Source organism: Cynoglossus semilaevis, chromosome 8 (assembly GCF_000523025.1).
Source record: "Cynoglossus semilaevis isolate Cse_v1.0 chromosome 8, Cse_v1.0, whole genome shotgun sequence".
Lineage (NCBI taxonomy): Eukaryota > Metazoa > Chordata > Actinopteri > Pleuronectiformes > Cynoglossidae > Cynoglossus > Cynoglossus semilaevis.
Window position 1 is genome coordinate 22,696,279 of NC_024314.1, and position 23,920 is coordinate 22,720,198.

A 23,920-nucleotide genomic window follows, 5' to 3' on the forward strand; every position below is an offset into this window, starting at 1 on the left:
CCCGCCCCACTATTTGAGAATCACTGCCTTATATTGTAAGAAGTAGGATATGAGAAAAATCAAATGTACAAGTTTTACTCCGATTGTTTGAAGAAGCTCAGGATCATTCACTTACATCTGGGCTCTTCAAGTATAAACCCTCCATTAAGGAAAGCTCCTGCAGGGTTCATTCACAGCAGAGCCCGGTGGACTCACACAGTCTCTCCAAAAAATGTGAGCAATACATAATGCACGAGGCGCAGGATGCTATCACAGGTTATGTTTAGTAGGGAGTCATAAAAGGCAGGAGTCAGAGGAATAAATCAGTTTCAGCAGCAGCAGCGGCAGCAGCAGCAGCAGCAGCAGCAGCAGCAGCAGCAACATTACAGATCAGAGGAAGAGTGAGTGAGAGTGAAGCCCTCGGAATATACAAGGTGAGTCAGCTGATGCTGATCAGCTGACACAGAGTGTGTGTGACCTCATTGCTTTGACTGAATAGTTGCGCATACATTGCACATATATTTTTAATATAATTGTAGGAGTAAAGTTGGAAAAAAAAAACTATAGTGGAACCTAGGTTTTCGAACTTGATTCGTTCCTGAACCGAAAAGTTTGAAAACTGAAACAATTTTCTCCATAGGAATCAATGTTAAATGGATGAATCTGTTCCTGGACCCTGGATGATTTCTAATTCAAACTTTTTCAACAGTATTTTATGTACAGGAAACTAATGAAAATAATTAGATCTAACAAAAAAAGATAAACACAACTGAATAAAGAATAACACTATAAATAAGAAAGGAAATTTCATTCATCGTTACCGGTGCTGAGGAGTCGTGATTGTGCAATCTTCGCTTTTGCTTTCTCACAAATTGTCTCTGAAATACTATGACTGGCCAACTGCTTTTCATTGATCCAAATCAGTAGTAACTTTTCCACTAATGTCTGAGGTCTGCCTGGTGATCACAGTCAGTGCTTTGACAACCTTAGCTTCTCCATGGTACAAATCGACAACTTTGCTAAGCCAAACTGTAAAACCAGATCTGAAACAGGATCAGCCACATGCCTTCTCTCTCTTCAGTTCTATCATTGTTCTCACTACTTTTCTTTCCGCCTTTCCCACAGTGATTTCTAGAATAAAAAAAAAAGTTTAAAATTAGCAAAATTAGCATGTATATCCAGAGCGTGGGCTGAGGCAACTGAGTTATGGTACGATAACTGAGGCAACTTTTGGTTAAATTTTTTTTCCATGAATCAAATTGTTCAAGAGGGAGGCGTTGGACAACCGAGGTTCTCCTGTAATACTGTATAAAAAAGCCCGAACGTTGGACAACCGAGGTTCCACTGTACTACTGTATAAAAAAGCCCGAGTGTAGGAGGATCAAAGGAAAACAATGCAAAGGTTAAAGGAGACAAGTGAGGACAGGTCTGCTGAGGTTTCAACAGTAAAGGTCGGACTAATATCATATTAGCTTCTCCTCAGCTCTTCCATTCTCTTTCTTTCTCCTTTCTGACCGCTCAGCATACATGCTGGAGTGAAAGGAAATAATGTTCAATGCCGACCGAAGAATATCTGGTAACCTTTTTTTTTTTTTTTGTTCAACCCTTATCTTAATTACCTTCTTCTTTTCATTTAACTTTTCACTGACTTGAAGTAAAGTTTTGTCTTTTTATAGCTCGTGGGTCGCTGTTTCAACAGTGCTACTATGGTAACAGCAGGGGAGTGGGTGTTAGCAGCTAATCCTATTTGGGTGTCATGGTGGCATCGCTGTGCCAGTGGGAGAGCAGCACAAGATTTCTTCTCTTTAATCATATGACTCATCCACCAGGATTTGGAAGTTCAGGGGGGAAGACACTTGATTTTCATTCAAATCAGACGTGGTTTAAATCCATCTTTGTTGCACGCCACAATGTTCCCCGTCAACTTTCATAAAGGAACCCAAAAGGTTCCTTGTTGCCTCCGTTGCCTGAACAAGTACTTTTATTTAAACTAGTCCTGCTGTTATTGTCTAAACTGTAAATCCCAAAGGAGTTTCCCTTCACTCCTCTCTTCTTTCTTTGAAAGAAATAACATTTTTGAATTTGAGTTGATTGCGGCCCATTTTTTCACTAATAACCATTACATTTGAGTCAAATAAATCTGGTAATGCCTCAATTCCAGGAGTGGATTATCTCCGAATAAGAATTCAGAGAATGAGAACAAGGACGAGAACGAAACCAAGAAACTGGAGCAGAATAAGAAGTTCATCCAGTTGTCCTTGCTTTGGTGAAATCTGCAAGTCACCGTTGTAAAATATTGTTTTAATCCAAAAATTATACATTTACCTCAAAACTCTGATGTACCTCAGGGGATACTCGTTCTTACGATTTAAAATTTAAAATATAAATTATAGATTTTAGAATCTTTTAAGAACTTTTCTGGTACTTTCTTTGCCCATAGCAGTGATTCCCAACCACTGTGCCGTGGAAAACTATCCCGTTTCACTTAATTGCTCTGAAAAACTATTATTTATTTATTGCATCTACTTTTTGTTTGCTCATCAAAAAATGAAAGACAGAACAATCAAATTCTCTTCTGCTAGGTGGCAGCAGATGGTTATAAAAACTAAAAACAAAAGATAATCAGAGCTGTTAAAGAAGATCTTTGTGAGTATCTTTCTTCAATTCCTGCCAGTATATCAGCATTGTCTTCAACTAAACAGGAGGAGATTTGAGTCAATTATGAGGTGCCTGCCTCGGAAGCGGAGAGCATAGAGTCCTGGGTTCGATTCCCTGAGGAACCACATGCTTGGCACTTGCTAAGGGCAGCCTGTGAACAGCATATCTGCTACTAACACAAGAATTTTCCAAATGTGGGATCAATATAGTACAATGGTATTTATTTTTTATTATTTTTTAATTTTATTACACATACTTTTTTGTAAGATTTTGGTTCAGTGTTGTGCCGTGGCTCAAAAAAGGTCAGGAAACACTGGCCTGTAGTATACATGTTGATAACATGAATAACATAACATTTAATATTAAACCACCTAATACTGGAAACAAGCTAACCTTTGTCTTCTGTAATCGTTAAAGTCGGCACTACTGTAAACAAGAAGCCGATCATGTGACAACTCCGAGTCAATACACGTGATTTAAAGGCGAAGATTACAAGGCTTATTTTTCCATAATTACGAATTACGGTCAAATCTGAAAATGAGGTTCAGTTTAGGTTAAAACTGTGAGTTCAATATCTCTGTGATGAAACCAGCCATCGTTTACAGAGGAGAATTATTATCGACTCCAGCTGCTGTGTAGCCTTATTGATATATCAGTTAAGGCTCTCCTAAAGCCATGGATTCACACCTGAGGTGTAATTTTTATTTGACAAACACACACACACACACACACACACACACGCTCACATGTCAGTGTTTCCTGTTGTGTCTCTGTTTCCCCTGTTTTCACAGAATTGTGCTCTGGTCTCGCTCTACTGGACATTAACCAAGGGAGGAATGATGGAGCAATTCTCAACACAGTCACACAATACACACACACACACACACCAACATACACACACACACACCAACGTACACACACAGGGTCATTTAGAGGGAGGGATTTCCAGCGCTCTGCCGGGAGATAGAGTGGTGTGTTTGGATGTGATAGGAGCAAAACAAGCCTTTCAACATGGACACGCAGCGGCACTGAGTGATTTTTTTAAATTAATTATTATTGTCAAAGGAAAAAAAAAGTTTTTTCTCTACAAGATTTCAGATACTGGAGTCGCTGTAAAACTGTAGGAACTTGAAGATTAGGTGTTGAATCCTTTAGTCCTCGGGCGGGAAAGTCTCTGAACGCAGTTTCCTAGATTCAAGACTCTGACCATCCAATCAAATCATTCAAATCGCCAACATAACTATGGGCCGGCTAGAGGTCAAGACTCTGACCATCCAATCAAATCAGTCAAATCGCCAACGTAATTCTGGGCCAACTAGACAGGCTTGCTATGCTAGCTTGATGGCAACACCAAATCTGATTGGTTAAAGAAAGCCCTTATGGTATATTTTCATCCTCGCAACACATACGGCTGAAATATGATTGGATAAAAACTCAAGCATACGTGACTGTAGGACGTGGAACCAAGAGAAAAACTGAGAGCGAGAGTGAAAGTTTAAACCAGCAGAGAAGGCTTGACTGGCCTTGATGGTACGTCACTGGTCTTACGATATGAAGGGTCAGCAAATCCCGAAATGTGTAGCTCTTTTTGTGTCTTATTATTTTTCAAAAGTTGGATTCATCCTTGAGCTCCAGACCTCCTCTGGTTCGCTGCTCCAGCAAGTGCTTTATTGTAGTGTGTTTACAATTCCTGTAGTGGCCGTTTGGTGTTTGTCAGTCATCCTGCACATTTCTTCATCCTGTGAAGTGGCACGACAATTGACAGGAGACAGAGGTAGACACTGAAGAAAATAGAAAAGACAGAAGGTCAGGGGAAACTGCAAAAAAAAAAAAGAGGACAAAAGAGGAATTCAGATTAGCAAGAAAAGTCAAAGAATGTCAAAGAATAAAAGCCTGTTGAAGAAATTCTAAAATTGTTTTTATTCACAATATTGGATTTTTTTAGGTAAGGATCATCTCAAGGTTTTCCTCCGACACACCATGAGTCACCCTCAGACTACTGTAGTACAGAGTACTGTACAGTACCATCCTGACGTGTCTGTGTGTTGTGTGTCACTTCACTTTGTCTTCATTCATGTCTCTGCTGGAGTCCGACCGTGACCAAGTCTCTGTATGTGTGTGTGAAGGATGGAGTGTGTACACATATATGTATACTGCACTGTAGAGAGTATTCTGGGGCGTGGCAGAAACTTTCGCGGTACGACGCTAAACTGGAGAGTTTAAATCAACATCTCAGATGTGATGATGAGTTATACCACAGATCAGTATGAATATATACTGTACATACATGTACATATATGTGTATATATGCATAAATATATATATATATATATTCTTGGTGACGCGCCCCCCCCCCCGCCCCGCTGGCCCCTCCCCGGCCCCCCCCCCCGGGGGGCCCGCCCCACTATTTGAGAGGTACTGCTTTAGGATCTAAATGGATGAATGTATCTATATCGGTTGATATCGGCAAAAATGTTATGTTGGAAATCTCTCTATATGTATATATGTATATATATATATGTGTGTTTGTGTGTATACATAATGTCTTTGTGATGTCCTCAAAACCACACCCACACACCTTATATGGAAAGTCATCTGTGCTATCACTCAAAATGTTTTTTTTTTGTTTGTTTGTTTTTTTGTTGAAGTGAAAATCCAATTTGTACATGCTGTACCAAGTAATAAGGCTACACGATTTAAATTGATTTGTGTGTGTGTGTGTGTGTGTGTGTGCTCTCACCATGAGCAAACCGTCTTGACTGCCAAGAAGCAGGAGGTAGAAGTCGTGATAAGTCAGCACAGACACAGTTTACCAGTGTGTGTACATGTTCACCACGAACACTGTTGTTGTTTAATATACAACACTGAACATATATATATGGTACAGCCTCTTCCTCCTTCTGTCCTCTCTCATGGGTACCAGTGACCCCCTGCCCCCACCCCCCCACCTTGTACCACACTCACCTCTGCACATTAATGCACACACTGACTAACTCACAGCTCCCTGGCTGTCTGTATAGGATGATTTATGACCCTGTATTCCTTTATTTTTAGACCAATTACTCTGTTTCTCTCCCACCGTTCTCCCTGCATCTCTTTTACACTCCTTCTTTAAATCCTTTCTACCGGCTCCTCCGTCCCTCCTGAGAGTGTCCTCTCATGTTTTACAGGCTGCATTTACAGATCATTCTAGTGTATGTTTCATTATGAGTGCAGACAAGTCACAGCTCCACTCGGTCCTGTAGCTGTAAAACCATGGACTCCAGACATGTGGACCCGGGTTGGAGAACCCCGAGAACCAGAGCATTATAGCAGTTATTCATTATTAAAAGTTATGGTCTGATATTCAACTCCGGCGGCTGTTGGGCTGGTTGACAGGTGGGGTGAACCTGGAGGAGGGCAGATTACAGGTTCCTTTGTTTGTGTGTGAGTGGGCACAGGAGAGAGAGAAACTGATGACAGGAGAAATAAATAGTGTGTGACATTTTGGGTGTGAGACGAGGACAAAGTGAGATAGTGTGTTGCGGCGGGTTCCGTGCACCGAGATGTCTTGACTGGGATCCAAGTTGAAGCTCTGCCATCTATTAACTTTGTCTGTCAGTTTGCCAATCTGCCAACTATTTCATGGCTTTAAAATGTCAGTTGATGGAATTAAAAGAGTTGGGGACATGTTAAAGACTTTGGCCTGGACGTTGGTACAAGCTCTGGTTCTAGTCGATGTGAATCATCAACCAGAACCACGAGACAGGAAGAAGGCGGCTTTGACCCAGATGGTCTTTGGTTTCCTGGTTTTGAATATTACCGTTTGTGATTCGGTCTGATATCATGATAATTTGTATTAATTACTAAATCCGATTAGTGATTAAATGCTGCATTAATATATGCATATGTGTCGTGTTTATCTATTTGTAATGTAATATATATTTTCTAGATATATATTGATAAACCCTCTGTTTATACATGCATATATACAATTATGCACAATATATATGTGCATATACTGTATGTTTATATGTACAGTATATGTGTAATTATTTGTCTACTGTAAAAATATATAAATACATACATACAGTGTGTATGTATCCATACTGTATGTATGTATTTATATTTAGTTGGGTGCTTTAAAAGGCACTTTTACATAAAGTGTATGAGTAGACACACACACGCATATATATAAATATATATATATAAATATATGTATACATATATACATATATTTGCATATATGTATATATATACATATATATACTCATATTTGTATATATTTATATACTATATATATACCATATATATATATTTGTTTGTTTATATATGATAGTCACATGATTGTCGTCAAGACAGGCTGATATGAGGCTGATATGTTTATTAGTAAACAATCGGCTAAATCCTACTTTAATCTTACTTTATTAATTTCTTTATCTACTTTTTCTTTCCTTTTTTCAAAGATATTCAGGCACTTCCTGTTGCCTGGTAACAGGATTATTTGACTTTCTGTAAACTTTGATATTCAAGATCGTGGAGAAAACAGACAAACAGAGAAGATGAAGGATAAAAATGTAAATGTTTTATTAAGCAGATCAGCGATGTCATAATAAAAAAAAAGCCTTGTTTGTTTTTTCTGTGTGATGGACACACACACATTCTCATTCACACTAACACAAGTGTAATCTCCAATCAAACATAATCCTCATCCAGATGCCTCAGATTAGAGGTGTGGGTTGTTAATGAGACATCTGGGCAGGAGGCGTGTCAACAGCTACAGGCTCATAAAGAGGCTCAAAGTCATGTGACACATCACACAGATTGAAACATTGACACGTTTGCAGTAACATCAGGGGTTCAATACGGTTCTGTTTCATGTTGGAATCATTTTGTTACAATTGATAACTTTAACCCTCGTCTAATGTAGTTTTTGGTTGATAAAAACCCAACTCAATTTATTTAAAAAATCAACTTTAGGGACGTCTGATATTAACTTTTTGCCGATATCTTATATGCCGATATTGCCCAAACACTCAATTTCTGATTCCAATATCAAGCGATACCGACATATGTAGCCTTTTGTCCCCATGTACAGTACGTCAAGTTTTTAGCTTGCATTTGCTTCCTGATTACTTCTGATTTTGTTTTTCATTCCATTTAGATGTCTCACTCATCTTTTTTGTAAATAAAATAATAAAAGTAATAAATAAATGTCCAATAGAGAGAACCACAGTTGCACTTCCACACGTTCTAACCCTAAAACTAACTTTTTAATGAGTACATGAAGTAGAGTTTCACACACATACAGTCCAGGAGTATCCAGATTTTTTTTTTAAACATGAACAACATCAAACAGTCGTCCACAGACACACAACAGGAAACGTTGACGATGACAGAGGAGCAGTAATTAGAACCAACTCTGGGGTTATTCTTGGTGCAACACTGGTCCATGTGAGTGAGAAAGAGAGAGGGGCGGGGGGGGAGGGGGGGGGCTACTGCTGTCACTGCAGTTTAGTTTCCATGGTAACATTAGAACCCATCTTGGTCTCTATGGTAACTTCTGGTTAGTAAGTACAGAGAAAGAGAGCAACAGGGGGAGGAACGAGAGGAAGTGGAGAAGTAAAAGTCAGAAATTAGAGAAGGGGAGGAAGAAGAAAAGGGAGACAATGGTTCTAGATCATTCTTTGGACAATAGGATCATGCAAAAACTGCAATAAGTTGTTTGCAATGACTTTTGGAAAAAAAAATTGGGAATTTGTATTGGCAGAAATGTGATAAAGAATGAAAGTTTTTCTGGTATTGGCCTGGTATTGTTTATTCTGGTATAATTTTAATCCCCAGTTGACAAACTAAATCTTTTATTTTAGTATTAGCTGAATTTTAATCCCCAGTTGACAAACTAAATTTTTTATTTTAATATTACAAGGTTTGTTTTACTACATTCAGAGGTATTAGAGGTGAGATGTGAAATATAAACTGTATTTTCTGGACTATAAGTTGCACTTTTTTTTCATCCTTTGGCTGGGTTTGCAGCCAAAGGATGCAATACAGGTAATTCAGGTATACTCAGGTAATTTTCACGTTTGTTATTTTCACACTGACAGTCGCTAGAGGGCACTCTAGCTGGCTCATGCAACTTATACTTCTGAGCGACTTATAGTCCGGAAAATTCTGTAACCACGAAATGAATCTTAAAATTTGCGAAACTGTACATATTTCACCTTTACAACAGACTTCAAAAATAGGAAATTGCTGAGAATGATTTCTCATGAGTCTGCTTTGATTTTATTTCATTCGGTCTCAGCTCAATCCTACAATATTCACTTAGAGTGATTTTTACTGTAGTAGCATGAATAAAAAGGGAATAAAAAAGATAACACACATTATAACACATTATGTTAATGTTAGGGGAAATTGCTCTTGAATTGTCCTCACCTTGACTGTTGCTACATAATTCACCTGCTGCCACAGACACATCCACTGCAGCCGCTGCCTCTAAACTGAACTGTCAGCCCGACTCCCTACACACACTTAGTATAAGAACGTTGAATGGCTGACGTGTGATGAACGCTGCGTCTGAAGAATCTTTGGAAAATAACCTGTTTTTCCACCACATGCGTTGAAGGTCACGGCTGAATGCAAACAGTGTCCGCTACATGCTAGAATGTCGATGCCGTAATCTGATTGGCCCGGTTGATGGATGGGCAGTTTGCTTGACCTATTACAGATAAGTGAATTATTGCCCCCCCACATACTCACCTTTCTGTCATTCTGTCTGCGTTGGCCTCTCTCTCTCCTCTCTCTCTCTTTTCCTCTTTTTTGTTCGCCCTGTTCCTCTCCCCTCTTTTTTCCCTCCCTCCACTTCTTCCCAGTCACTAAACAGATTAATCTGTGTCCCGTATAGATTTCCATTCTTTACAAATCTGTATGAACAGAAACAGACGGAAGGAAGAGAGCGTGCATCTGTACACGTTTGTGTCGAACTGTTCCTACCAGATGTTTTTCTCACCAATTCATTCGTCAGAGCGCCGAACTGTCTGCCCGTCAGCAACACACACACATCCTGGGTGTGTGTGTGTGTGCGTGTGTGTCTGAGTATAGATGGAGTGGAGAGCTGATGTGTGTGTTTGTTTTAGATGAATTACTTCCACAGACCTCTGTGTGGTACAGGGCCCTCTCTCCTTTTTTTTTTTTTTTTTTTTTTTTGGATGAAAAAAACAATGTTAATCCAATCAGGTCATGTGTTTTTTGTTTGTTTGTTTTTTATTTTAGAGCAGCACATTAAGAATCTAACAATCATCCCTGTTAGACATAGGACCAGAAGTCAATGGAAAAAAAGTTCTGTATTGTTCTGTATTTTAACATGTGATTATCAATCATAGAAAAGGTTTTTCTGTTGCATTTCTAAATAGTTTTTACCTAAAATGTCCAGTTCAGATCTGATTTCCACTATGGCCGCTTTTCTTGAACATTTAATGTAAATTTAATTCAATTAAAATGAACTAAAGATTTTACAGAATTAGCTCCAGTTCAATGGATCTTAGCCAATTGGCTAAAAGTGCACATAAAATGATTAATGGAAATGGATACAAATACATAACAAAAAAAACCTTTAAATTTTAATTTTAAGTTTAATTAGTGGCCAAGTGATGTTGCCAAGAAATTTAAATTCAGCAAAAATAAGTGAAACATGACTAAAATGTAAATTAATTCTAAAGACAAAACACATACATTCACCTGTTAATGATCTTAAAATAGTTGAAATCCAAGCGACTAACGCTGAGCTTTGAAAACGACCCAGAAAAGAATATTAAACAAGTTATAAAATGATGTTTAAGATTAGCTTAGCCTTAGCTCAAAAATTATTTAAAGTTAGCGTTGAAAATTTGCAAATCATTTGCAGTAAAAGTGTTCCAACTTCCTTTGATCTCTGACGGCAACCGACCAGTTGGACAATTCATTGGTCATTAAACACATCGCAGTTCAAAAAGCTCTTCCTGACGCCTTTTGTTGTAGCGTAGGAAATCTCCCACTCGCTATGACAAAGCCATCAGTGGGTGAAAGATGCAGCAGGTTGTAATCCTGAGTCAGCTGTGATTCACTCTCCAACGTCTCTGTGATAATCCAGCTGAAACAAACAAACACCTTTGTTCTGGTTTGGAGGAGGGTGGGAGAACAGCTGTTCTGTCAAAACACTGGTTACATGAATGACCGATTCCCATGGCCCTGATAATACGTCTGCGTGTGTGTGTGTGTGTGTGTGTCATGCACTTGCGTCAGTGTGCACGAGAAATCTGCAATTTCTGCACGGAGAGAAAAACTTGTTTACTTAGCTGGACTTGCTTTAACCTTCCATCAGAGGGAGCAGCAAATCTTAACACAGCAGCTGTGAACATAATCTCACTCACATTAAAGGGGCTTTTACAGTTAACAGCCCCTGTTTACTGGGCAGTAACGGCGAAAAACCTGATGTTGCAAAAAACTAACGCCATGTTAAAAATTAAGTATCTAAAATGAATATTTAAAGAATATTATTTTACGTTTAAAATATTCCTGCGGGAAATGTTTATTTTGTTTTAAAAAAAGACTAAAAAATAAAATTATATTAATTTTTCTGGTCTTCCATAGTTCTACACAGAGGCTGGAATCACAATCATAATCTCCTTCAGCTCCTTCCTTCATTAAGGTTTAACAAAGCGTTGGTCTGCGCTTCAGTTAGCGTGCTAGCTGTGATCCTCTCTGTCCTTCTCCGTGTTTCTCGGGGCTGCCGTTGGCCCGCAGGCCACAGTTTGCGTAGCCTTGAGTGTGAAATTTGAACAACTTCAGACCTTCAAAATAAAACAGTAAGAAATATAATAATAAATTAGAGCAGCAGAGGATTGAGCCTCATTAATCCAAACTTGAACGTGTGTGACTAAACAATTTCATTTTGTCTCGTTTCATTTTCCTCCGATGCTCACCCAGTGCTCTGTGGTACGCCGGCAGGAACTAATAAATGGAACCGTCTGTTTGTCTGTGTCTGCAGGAGCGTGTGGAGTACCTGTTCCTCATCATTTTCACAGTGGAGGCGTTCCTGAAGGTAATAGCCTACGGCCTGCTCTTCCACCCAAACGCCTACCTGAGGAACGGCTGGAATCTGCTGGACTTCATCATCGTGGTCGTGGGGTGAGTGAACTGAAGTGCTGTCTCCTCGTCCTCTCTCACACCATGAAACACATTACTGGAAAATGAATGGCGGCGCCCCAGTATGAATCAACAAACCACTCCACGGCCAGACTAAATCTAATCTCTCTCCGAGGCTACATGTTGTCAAAGTGCTGGGCTCTGGAGAGGAGTCTTTCTTGAAGAATTCATATTTCCAACCTCTCTTAACATGCAAACGGTCTTATTCCAGATTATTAGAAGAATGTTGATGTCTGCTGTGGTCACGATGCCATGATATCAAAACGTTCAGCCTCAAAAACTGTCGAAAAAGTCCATAGAAAATCCTTAGAGTCCATTAAGTTCACACCTTCAGCAGTTGTTATTCCAGGTCTCATTGGTTTGCTTGGAGTCCTGGTCCTGGTCCGTCATGAAAATAATCAATAATGACGTTGTGCCGTGCAGCTCTCTGTTAGCTTCAAGTGTTTCATTACTTCCAGAAAAGTAAGCTTCCTCTCGCCAAGACTTTTTTTTTTTTTGGTTCATTTGAAAAATCCTGGTGTTTTCTTTTAGTTCCTGGTCTCGACACAAGAAACCGACACGGTTGACTGCAAGCGTTTAATGCAATAAAAACATTCTTTTGTGGTGGTTCATTGAATGCTAGCAGTGAACTTCAGAGTAGCAGCGTGTTAGAGAGACAGTTTAGGGTCAATAACTAGCTTTTCTAAAATGTTTACACTTGAATGTTTTGCACCAAGACAAAAATTGACAAACTCTTAGATTTTGCAGTAAATCAACATCAGGTTGAACACATTTTACTTAAGATACAAAAAAAAAGTAAATAAAGGGATGACAGTATATTTGTACAGGTGTGTGGAGACCCATGCACGTACTTTCCATTCACGGTCTTGAGTCGAGTGTTACGGAGGAGTAAGGGTTTAGCACGGAGCTCCATTTGCAACAGTAATTTATACAGAAAAGGGGAAAGAGAAGCAGTAAAGTCTGAATGAAGCCACTGTTGAATGCACACGAGCACTGGATGAGCCTGGTCCATTGTCAGTCACACGTTCACCCACATTATCCTTCACTAACAGCTGCTAAAAATAAGTCAAAAACCGTCCCACACAGCAGGTGAGTTACAACAGAGGCACATCACACACGACGCCTGTGTGGAAACATTTGGACGACGGAGGCAGAGAATGAGGAGATTTGGTTTTGGTTTTTTTAAAGTGTGAATAGTCAGTATAATAATAACATGCTCAGAATGGTTTAGCCTTGTTTTTGATGCTAATGTTTTGATGTCAGTGTTTTAGAAAAATTCACAGTCTCTGTTGACAGGAACAGAAGTGGGCCAACAAAATTTCACCTTGACATCAAAAACAACATTTTTAAAATTTCAATCGTTTTTTCTTACTATTCTCTGTTTCAGTTCACAACCTTGACATCAAAAACAACATTTTTAAGATTTCAATCGTTTTTGCTTACTATTCTCTGTTTCAGTCACACACACACACACAAACACACACACACAGTCAGTACTGCGTACCACATTCACTCGTGCTTCGTTCCCATTCACTGGCTGTTCCCTGACCCTGCCTGTGTGTGGATGAGGAGTGACAGAGTTCACTCCCTCTGGAAATGTGACCATATGGGTGAGAGAGCCTGTACCTGATGCCGACCGCCCTGTGGACCACACACACGCACTCACACACATGAACACACACACACACATGCTTCGCAGCTTTGTTAGAGTTAAATTAGAGATAAATATTAGAGGCTTCAGTAAATGAGCAGTTAGTATGCTTCGCAGCTTTGTTAGAGTTAAATATTAGAGGCTTCAGTAAATGAGTTATACAGTTTGTATATGCTGTGAATTAAAATTTAAATTTAAAATTTGAATACTTTTATTATCAAATGTGCTGTAGCTTTGGTGAAAATCCCACTGACAACCTGAATTATATCATACATAATATAAATTTTATTATCAAATGTGCTGTAGCTTTGACATTGTGTTCATGGTAAAAATCCCGCTCACAACCTGAATTATATCATAAATAATATATAATAATAAATAAATAAATAATGATCGTGTATTGTTACTGAATGAGTCCATTTCATAATATTTTATTTCAGTTATTAGTCACTGTGGTCTTTTTGGTATCGTTGTCTATTATCAGTTATTTCTTTTTTTAAAATCATTTTAATCATTTACATTTAGTTTAATCATTTACTAGCAACTGCTATTTAAACAGTGTCGCCTGCTATTCGCTTTATGAATGAACACACACTGTCTCTGTCCTCAGCTCTGAATGTACACAAGTCATTATGCGGCGCTACTCGGAAGTGCTCTAATTCCATTTTCACACCTCGTCACAGGATAAACATGCTAGGTCTGGACCCAGTGGTGAAAAAAAAAACAGAAAACAAAACTACGGCTTCTTGACGTGGTTTTCCTGCGCTGTGAGAGTTGCCTTTAAATGGGAGAGAATGGAGAGGGTGAGAGAGGGAGAGAGGGTGATATGTTTTGAGAGGCCTTTTCAAGTGGCCATTTCATCTGTGCTAATTGATAATTCTCCGTGACTAATGCACCACTGACTGGCCTTTGAGCCCCGCGAGCTGGAAAATGGTATTGTATGGTGATTTCTAAAGGATGTAGGAGAGACGGAGAGGAGAGGAGAGGAGAGGAGAGGAGAGGAGAGGAGAGGAGAGGAGAGGAGAAGAGAGGAGAGGAGGAGAGGAGAGGAGAGCAATAAGCTGAGCTGGACCAACATAAATTTAAATTTGCGAGCCACTCATGCCAGAGACATGCCAGTAAATAATTTCTTACTTGGATAATATCTAACCCTGATAACAGTTAACCCTGCAGCATAAGAAGACACTTATCGTATTATGTCTGAAATTGGAGTTGTTTTTTTTACGGAAAATGATTTGTTTTTAGCTGACAGTGCTTGTTTTGTTTCGCGGTGATGATGACAAAGTGGCCCTGTCACTTGTAGTTGACTGGATTTGAAATATAAGTAAAATAAACAGTCATGTCCGTCGGTAAATTTAAGTCAGTTTTAGAAAGGATGCTCCTATTCCGTGGAAAATAAGACAATAAAACACAGTCAGCAGCCATTACTGGAGGAACCTTTAAGCTGCTTAGACAAATTTAACCATAAGGTCCATCTATTAGGACAGGGTTCCCAACCTCTGGTCCAGGGACCAGTGCCGGTCCATAGGTAATGTGGTTCTGGGACAAAGTGAAATAATGTACTTCAGTTTCATTCATTTACTTCAAAGAATCCAGTCATATCCGTTTACGTTTTCATTCAAAGTGAATTCTTCAAAACAAAAGGTCATTCAGACTGTAATACTAAGGTGTTTTATTTTGAAAATGTAACGATCCTTCAACGACAGCGTGGTATTACTGTTTCGCAGTGACGGCTAAAACAGGCCGTCAGGTCCTTGATACAAAAAAGGTTGGAGACCGCTGTATTAGGAGACATCTGTAAAATGACTGGGAACAATGTCCTGTAGCTAAAAGAAACACTTTGTTGACAACTAGGTGGCAGCCTTCTTCCCTTATACCTTTATGCCCCTCCCTCCCCCCACCTCGACAGCGTCAAAGGCCACTCCTTCCAGCTCCATTGTCAAACCGTCCACGTTGTGAATCTCATATTGTTACATTTGCTGTGATGAACAGAAGGAACAGATGAATCATTTTTGTTTTGTTGTGTTGATCAGCAAACGAACAAAGCTGTTTTATTCCTGCTCTCGCCTCCTCTCCAAGAAAACACGTTTGATTGTGAAACATTAAATCAATGTTTTCACCACTTCCATATTTTTAGAAGTCGCTTGATGTTTTGATGGGTTTCATATTGACATCAGTGACGACAGGAAATGTACAGTAAGAGCGTAATGTCATCACTGCTGGATATTCATCACTCTGTCACTTTATGCCCTTCTCTTCTTTCATTGTTTCCCTGCGTCTCTCGCTCTCATATATTCTCCAGTACGGGGGAATGGATCGCCCGGCTGACAATGCTGGTTATTGAAGTCATTACTTTCTCCTCGCAGGTTATTCAGCGCAATCTTGGAGCAGGCCACGAAAGGGGACGGCGCCACTCCTATTGGAGGGAAGGCAGCAGGCTTCGATGTCAAGGCTCTGAGGGCCTTCAGAGTACTCCGACCCCTCAGGCTGGTGTCAGGAGTACCAAGTAAGTACCGGCAGCCGAGTGACGGGAATAAAGAGATAGTGAAAGATGATCCTCCGGGGATCAGGTGTGAACGGAGACAGTGTGAGCGACGAGAGAGATTGACCACAGATTGAAGCTGATTTCGGTGTTTGACAAATAAGAAAAGTAGATGAGTTGTCCGTCAACTGGTCTGCGTTAGTGGCTAAAGAAATCAATAATCCGACCGAGTAGAAGACAGGAAATGAACACATGTGGCCGAAGGCCATGTAAGTGTGAGAGTGATCGAACGTGTGGCTGAGCTGAACCGAGTCTGTAAATATGTCTTCATGGGGACGCCATCACCAATTTAGACCTGAACTAAAATGTTTTAAAAATTGTGACGACATTTGAAGCAGCTCTCCACAGCTACGGTCAGAATTGAAAAAAAAAAAAGAAACGTGATTTTAGGTGGAGAAAATCAAAGGAACACGACTTTTCATCTCTTTCGCAGATGATACCCTTATTTACTGAACGCTGAAATGCTATGTGATATTAAGGCTGTGAATGGAATATATAGCTGTGATGAAAAGTAGTCTCTGTATTAACAAAACCTGGGTTTAGGTTTTTTTTTTTTGTTTGTTTTTTTTGTATTTGTTTTTTTTTTTAGGTCTGCTTCTCTCCCCCCTACTAAGATTTTTCCAAAATAATGCTAGCCTATGTTACAACTTGTTTACACCTAACGTATTTTTTATTGTTGTAGTATTGTACTATTGTACTTTGGAAACCTACTGTATTATTAGACCAGTCACTGTTTAACGTGTGTCTCCCTAACAGCAGAAGAAAACTATCTTACTTCCCTTCTAGCCTCGTTTAGCTAACTTCCCGTTTAAGTCTCATATATGTTCACATCATTTAAATGTGGTTGCATTTGATTCACACTTTTAATAACTTTTTTTTCTTCATCCAGGTTTACAGGTTGTGTTAAACTCCATAATTAAAGCCATGGTTCCCTTGCTCCACATCGCCCTCCTGGTCCTTTTTGTCATCATCATCTATGCCATCATCGGCCTGGAGCTATTTATGGGCAAGATGCACAAGACCTGCATCCATCAGCATTCAGGTACATACACACACATACAAATACACAAATATGCTACACACCAGGCTGCACAAAAGCCCAGACAGACAGAAAGACAGAGACACAGAGCAGCACAGACCAGTGACAGAGATCATTCTTCTGAGCTGCACAGCTGCAGCTCCAAACATGCATCATCAAACACACTCACACACTGGTCTCCAGCGATCAGATACACATATTAAAGCATGTATTCAACTGTGTGTGAAAACACGCTCCAGTGAGCATAGAGAATATGTCAACTGTGTGTGAAAACACGCTCCAGTAAGCATAGAGAATATTCAGACGGACTTGTTTCTAGCCCAGTAGAGGGAAAAAAAAGACGTAAAAGCTGAGCGACGGCTGGGGTCTCCATCATCTTCCTGTTGAGCTCAGTGTAATACGGTGGTTTCAGAGAGACATCAGCCCGTGGCCGCAGCGGAGAGTGTACTTCCTATTACTAAACAGTTCGAACGAGACCCACATTCATTATTCACGACATCATTTATGTTTCTGAGTATGAAAGATTTGAGCGATAATTGAAACAGCAGCCTCCATCAATGATTGAAACCATTTTCATTAGAGGCCCCCAGGTATAAATGGACTTCAGTGTTGTTGCTCTGATGTTATAGGTCCCATGAGAGGCATTAGCTGTGTGTGCTGGGTAAGTGCTGGTGGACTGTCCTACACACCACTCCTGAGAGCCTGTTTGATCTAATTGGTCTTGTCTTTTTAAATATTTGTTTTTTATGTGACTGCCACCGTGTCCGTTCACCCTTTCATACGTTCTCCTTTAATTGCGACTATTCTCAAGTGTAAATACAATAGCAATAATTTGAGTCTTTGAGACGATGAGCAACTGTTGAATTGTGGGAGTTGTTGTCATTTTTAAATATTTTTTAAATATTTGGTGCAGCAAACAAAAATGTTTTCATTAATCAGTTTCGAACTGGAACAAGATTTTCCTAACGGGTAGTTGTTCCACATTCCCAATCAACCCATCCATCTGCTGCTTTTGCATTAGATTTTTCAGCTGAAATTCTGTGCCAGTCTAAACTCTAAAGGCCTTTGAACATGACTTTATTTTTAGTCTGTCCAACACTGAAAACCACTTAGTGGTTTGTTTTGTATCATTACCTTTCTTATTATTTTTTACTCACTCCCATTTTAAATTTAGTCTCACTTTCGCGTCCTTTGGCGACCGGCAGGAGTTTAAGATTTAGTCAATTTCACCCAATTTTATTCTTACTTCATTAGTACAACCTTTCGAGTACTCTTCTGCTCTAATTACAATCTAATGTTGGACTTTCCCCAACTGCAGTTGGCTGAGGTTCACAGCCATTATAACCCTTGGCACCAATCACCAGCAAACTGATGAACATTGCATAATATCTGTGTGAATTTCAGGTTACAGTTCCTCATAATTAGTAGATTTCTTTAAATTCAGTAGAACCGTTCCTTGTTCGTTCTCCACAGGAACGCCTGCAGAAGAAAAGCCGGCACCGTGTGCACCTGACAGCTCGTATGGCCGCCACTGTACGCAGAATGGAACACAGTGCAAGATGGGATGGGAGGGTCCGAACGAGGGCATCACCAACTTTGACAACTTTGCATTCGCCATGTTGACAGTATTCCAGTGTATAACCATGGAGGGCTGGACGGACGTGCTGTACTGGGTGAGTCGGACACTGAAATATTGTGTTTGTGTTGATATTTGAGACAGATAAAAAACAGCTGTTACATCAGTTCCACATGAGGAACATGTCGCCCCCTCAGTGCAACGCGGGAATTTAAATTTTAAATGTATTCTTGTATTGCGGCTGTGTAGCTCCTGGTGCCACTAGAGGGCACTCTAGGCTTTCATACCAGTATTGGCTAGTCCTGTAGTACCGAAAATTTATGTTTTTGTTATTTTATATGACAGCCGCTAGAGGGCACTCTTGGCTTGTGTGCCAGTATTGGGTTTTCCTGTAGCTCTGTTTGTTTGTTTGTTTGTTTGTTTGTTTGTTTTTTGTTTTGTTTTTTTTATTATGAATTTTTGGCTGGTGCGACTTATACTCAGGAAAATATGGTAATTTTTCAGTCTAATAAAAGGCTGTTTTCAGTTTTACATAAAGGAAAAAAATGCACTTGCTGGAACTGTCATCACTATGAATAGAAATGTGTATCTGAATTAATGACTAATGTACAGTAAGCTCTGAAAAAACTTGCTGTGACTCAGGAGACCTGGGCTACAGCAATTGAAAGTCAAAATAATGTGTAACTACGTTAACATTGACACTGGGACAGTTGCAGTTCTGCAGAACACTGATGAATGTATAGTCAAAGTATTAGTAGTCGTAGTAATATTTTGAAGCCCAAACCTTTTGTTTCCTGTGTGTGTGAGAGTGTGTTCATGTATACACATGCCACAGAGGACCTACTAGCTCTGCACCCTTTTCTAAACACTCCTGCTGCTGCATTCTCTCGTGCACACACACACTCACACGCACATACATTTGCACGCATACTCATCAGTTTACACATTTTGCTGATCTGCAGAGCGTGTGCTGCTGCATCCGCGGCTAATTGGTCCCATTTATCAGATAATAAGTACAAACGACTGTAGAAACACATTTAGACAAGCCTAGGCCTTTATAAATATTTACTTTTAAACGCCTTATTACGTTTTGGCCGTGGATTTCTATTGTTATTGTTGCAAATTTCCAAAACCGATTGGACCTCACATCTGGTGCCGTGCTATTCTAGCTAATGAACCCTTGTTCCTCCCGCTCCGTCCCCTTTTTTTTTTTTTCGTCCAGCGGTCTCTGCATTAAAGCAGCAGCTACTTAATTACTTCATCGCAACTTGTAATATTTGTTCAGCTGTACATGGTACGTTATTGTCAGCTAACCTCTCTTTACATCACTTTAATTAGAGGCTAATATCTCGACGTTTCTCTTATAATTAAATTCCATGTCCACATTATCTCTCCCTCTGTTACATGAGCCGTGATAAAGATCACTTTCTGTTTGATTACTCTTTAAGTTAGGGAGGAGTTTTAAAAGAAATGCAGAACATGGATTTCCTGGACAGTTTTTGGTTTAGCTAGATTGTAATTCTGGAAGATATGAAAAGTTTCTGTCCCAAAAGGCAGAATTAAAGAGTTGTTCTCCCACTTTTCCTCAGTCAGGTCTTACTACGGCTCTTTTTAACTGGCTGCACTCTTTTCTTGTTTCCTTTTTTCTCTTTGTTTTTCCCTCCACACTGTCTGTCCTTGACCTCTGCTGCCTCCACACATCCACTCCATTATTCTCTCTGTCAATCATCTCACACCTGTTTCTGCCTCACGTCTTCGACACCACCATCCCATCTCTCCCTCTTCCTTCCTCTCTCCTCCTCCGCCCTCTCTCTTCTCTCTCTCAGATGCAGGATGCTATGGGCTATGAGCTGCCGTGGGTCTATTTTGTGTCTCTCGTCATCTTCGGCTCCTTTTTTGTTCTCAATCTCGTTCTGGGTGTGTTGAGCGGGTAAGAGGTTACACTCTTGTCATGTGTGTACGTACGGTGTCGGGTGTTTGACGTTGTGTGAAAGCCGAAAACTATCAGATCTGTAACAATCCATAATGGCCTTGGTAATTGTAGATAAAATGAAATGTTTCCAGACCAGTTTCCACATGAAAATTTGTCTGGAGCCAGATTTTATTGAAAGTGTTTTCATTAAAGATTAATGACAGTGCAGCAAGACTCCGTTAACTTCATTTTAGAGTTAATCAAAACTTAAGCTACTCTTAATCAGGCACCGATGAGTTGCATTAAATAAAATAAAAAAATCACTGAAAAATTAGAACTGGGGTCATCTGTAAGGCAACAACACTGACCACTGCACCACAGCCTGCAATGATGTTCAAAGGAATGGTCGAAGTAATGGAAGTTATAGCACAGGTAAGTGTTGGAGATGGGGGTAGACGTAGGAGCAAGTGTAGAAGTGAGGCTAGTTTGGGTACAAGTAGAAAGAGTAGAAGTATCTGTAGTTGAGAGTAGTAGTTTTAGAGGTAATACTGTGTTACAGGGTTTTTAGAAACTAGTTTAATAGCAACTAGTGAGAGTAAAAACTACTACTAGAGTATTTGGTTCTTACTACAGTAGCAATAGAACTATTACCAGTAGTAATAGCAGTAGTTGTTGTAATAAAAATAACAGAACTAGTAGTATTAGGAGTTGTTGCACAAGCATTTGTAGCAAAAAATGGTGTTAGTTATAATACTCATGTAATAGTACTACTTTAGTACTACACTAGCATCTGTTGTAGAATTAGTTGTGTACACAGAAGAAGTACTAGCTGTAGTGAAACAGAAAAAGTAGTCGCCATAAAAGTACTGACAGTAGTAGTTGCAGTTTTAGAAAACAGTAGTCCAATAAGAACGATAGGTAGCAGAGGTTGGAGTATCATTAAGAATTATTGTAGAGATGCAGTAGTAATGTAGGACTAATAGTAGCATGAGAGCAGTGAGGCAATAGATGTAGTAGTAGTGAAGTATCTCTGTTACAGCAGATACTACTGCTATCTTGAATACCCAAAAAGAAGGACAGACGATTAGCCAGGCCGAGCACAGAAATAGCCATCAGCTGTGATAGCATCAAACTCATTTCAGCAGTGGAGCCATTTATGAGTCAGGCAGCCAGAGTCGTGTAGAGTGGAGCACGGCCAAACTGATCATCTCTGGACTCAGGGTGGAAAAAAAGCAAATCAGTTTTTTTCTTTCTGTTCTATTTACTCCGTCCTCTGCTGAAGACGGAGAAAACAGAGAAAGTACTCTGTATAAACCTGTACACAAACAACATAGCACGTTAGCTTCATTCAGCAGGCTGTGTGTACCACATTAAAACATCGTCCGCTGTACTGTATCAGTGGAGCAGGATGCTCTCTGACTTCACTCTGCCAAGTCATGCTGTTCTGGTACAAACACCACCCCACCTGTAGGGACACACACTGGGAATAAATAATTCAGTCCTCGGATCATTTGCAGGGGAGGGAAGAAAAATAAATAAAAAATAAAATGACCCAACACAACAGAAAAACACAACAGAAGAAACTTCGGTTTGTTTTGTTTCTCCACCGTCTGAAACAGGAGGCTGAAGTAGACACAGATAACCAATCGTTTTACAGCAACAACATCAGGTCTCAGTGGGTCAAACCCAGTGACAAAAACACAGTAACAGAACCCCAGTACTTCTTAGTCAACAAAGACAGTAACACTGAAGTATCTGAATGCTCTCGGAGTCTCGCTGCACCGTCTGTTGTAGTAACACTTCCTCTCCACAGTGACTGATGCGGTCCACCTGCTGGGACTCGAACCAAACCTCTAACTCATCCATCCCTCACCTCCTTTTCTATTCCCCCTAATTTCACCTCACCCACCCTCTTCCCCCGCTCTTTACCCTTGACCATCCATCCTTGTACCCCCTTCTCTACGCCCCATCTTCGGCCTCGCTCCTCCTTCTCCTGTAGGTGAACGATGCAGTAGATTACAGGTGGCCCTGGATCTATTTTGTCACCTTAATCATCATCGGATCCTTCTTTGTGCTTAACTTGGTTCTGGGGGTCTTAAGCGGGTAAGGCCGGGGTCTAGAGTGGAATTTGACTAACTGTGCTTTCTTACAGTTTGTACTGTTTTTAAAGGGCTTTGCTAATTCTGTTTGTTTTAAGCAGTGGTTCTCAAACTATTTCTGCAGCGCCCCCTTTTGTACATAGAAGTATTGCCAAGCTCCAAACTAAGCTGCTGCCATCATTAAACATACAGGCGGGAAAAAAATGAACATAGAAATGTAAATGCTGCCCATGAGGGGCCCGCCCCCCACTTTGAGAACCACTGCTTGATGTCTTTCTTGCTCCTGTTTCCACTTTCTGCATTTAGTAACAAGATGCTTTTTAAAAAGGCTAAAAGGAAAGAAAGTTTGCGAGGAAATGTTTTGTTAGAACACTGACAGAACAGTGGCACAAACAAAACCCAAACCTGATCAAATTCAGATGCCTGAAGACCAGGTTTGTTCTGGATCTGAACCAACACCGTTTCATAAGGCACTTTTTACATTTCCAGTCATTACGATTTGGAGCTGACTGCAGTGAAATTCCACTTGAGCATCTGGCTTAAGGACATTCGAGGAGGACAGATGGGTTTTCTTTGCAGCTGAATCATGTTGAATATATATCCGATACTCAGAGTACAGCTCTACTGAACTGTGTCATCAGGCAAAAATAAGAATTTTAAAAAGTTGCTGTCATGAAAAATGCTCTACTTTCTGCACAAACCACTTGCGTCACCACTGTAGAACAGAGAGGTTCTGTACGGAGGTCAACAGGACTGAACTCTGTCTGGAAATCTGAATTTGTTGAAGGCGTTCAAGTTAGGGGCTGGAAATCTGAATTTGTTGAAGGCGTTAGGGGTGTCCGATAATGTCGGCTGATATTAGCATATTTTGTAATATCTGTAAGAATCGTCATCCTTTTTTCCTCCGATAATGAAAACCCGATAACGCAATGCCCGTGTTTCGCCAAATGTTGTGTCCCCTAAAAATTGTTTTGGGGATAAACGGCTGTATATTAAAGTGAAAGTCACTAGATGGCACCATTGCTCATTAAATTAATCTCATACTCATACAGTGGTTTGTACAGATAAATGAATAAATATTACCAGGACTATATCGGTATTGGGTGATATTGAAATCGGAAATTAAGTGTTTGGACAATATCGGCATATCAGATATCGGCAAAAACGTAATATCAGACATCCTTAGTTCATGTAAATATATGTCAGCAGTGCAGACCGATACACTCTACAAGAACTTTGATTTGATAGAGTGTCTGACCACTAATGTGCAATTGGTCAGGATTTGAAGTGGCCGTGCTT

The 23,920-nt window shown here is 40.0% G+C and overlaps 1 protein-coding gene across 1 annotated transcript in view; it reads left to right on the plus strand.

Moving 5' to 3' along the window:
• Positions 1-23,920, plus strand: part of cacna1c (calcium channel, voltage-dependent, L type, alpha 1C subunit) — a 173,587-nt gene that overhangs the window by 98,772 nt on the left and 50,895 nt on the right. Inside the window, 5 exon segments of the mRNA XM_025057260.1 lie at positions 11,645-11,784; positions 15,820-15,959; positions 16,885-17,037; positions 18,508-18,707; positions 22,522-22,625. Of these exon segments, the coding sequence (XP_024913028.1) occupies positions 11,645-11,784; positions 15,820-15,959; positions 16,885-17,037; positions 18,508-18,707; positions 22,522-22,625 (737 nt within the window).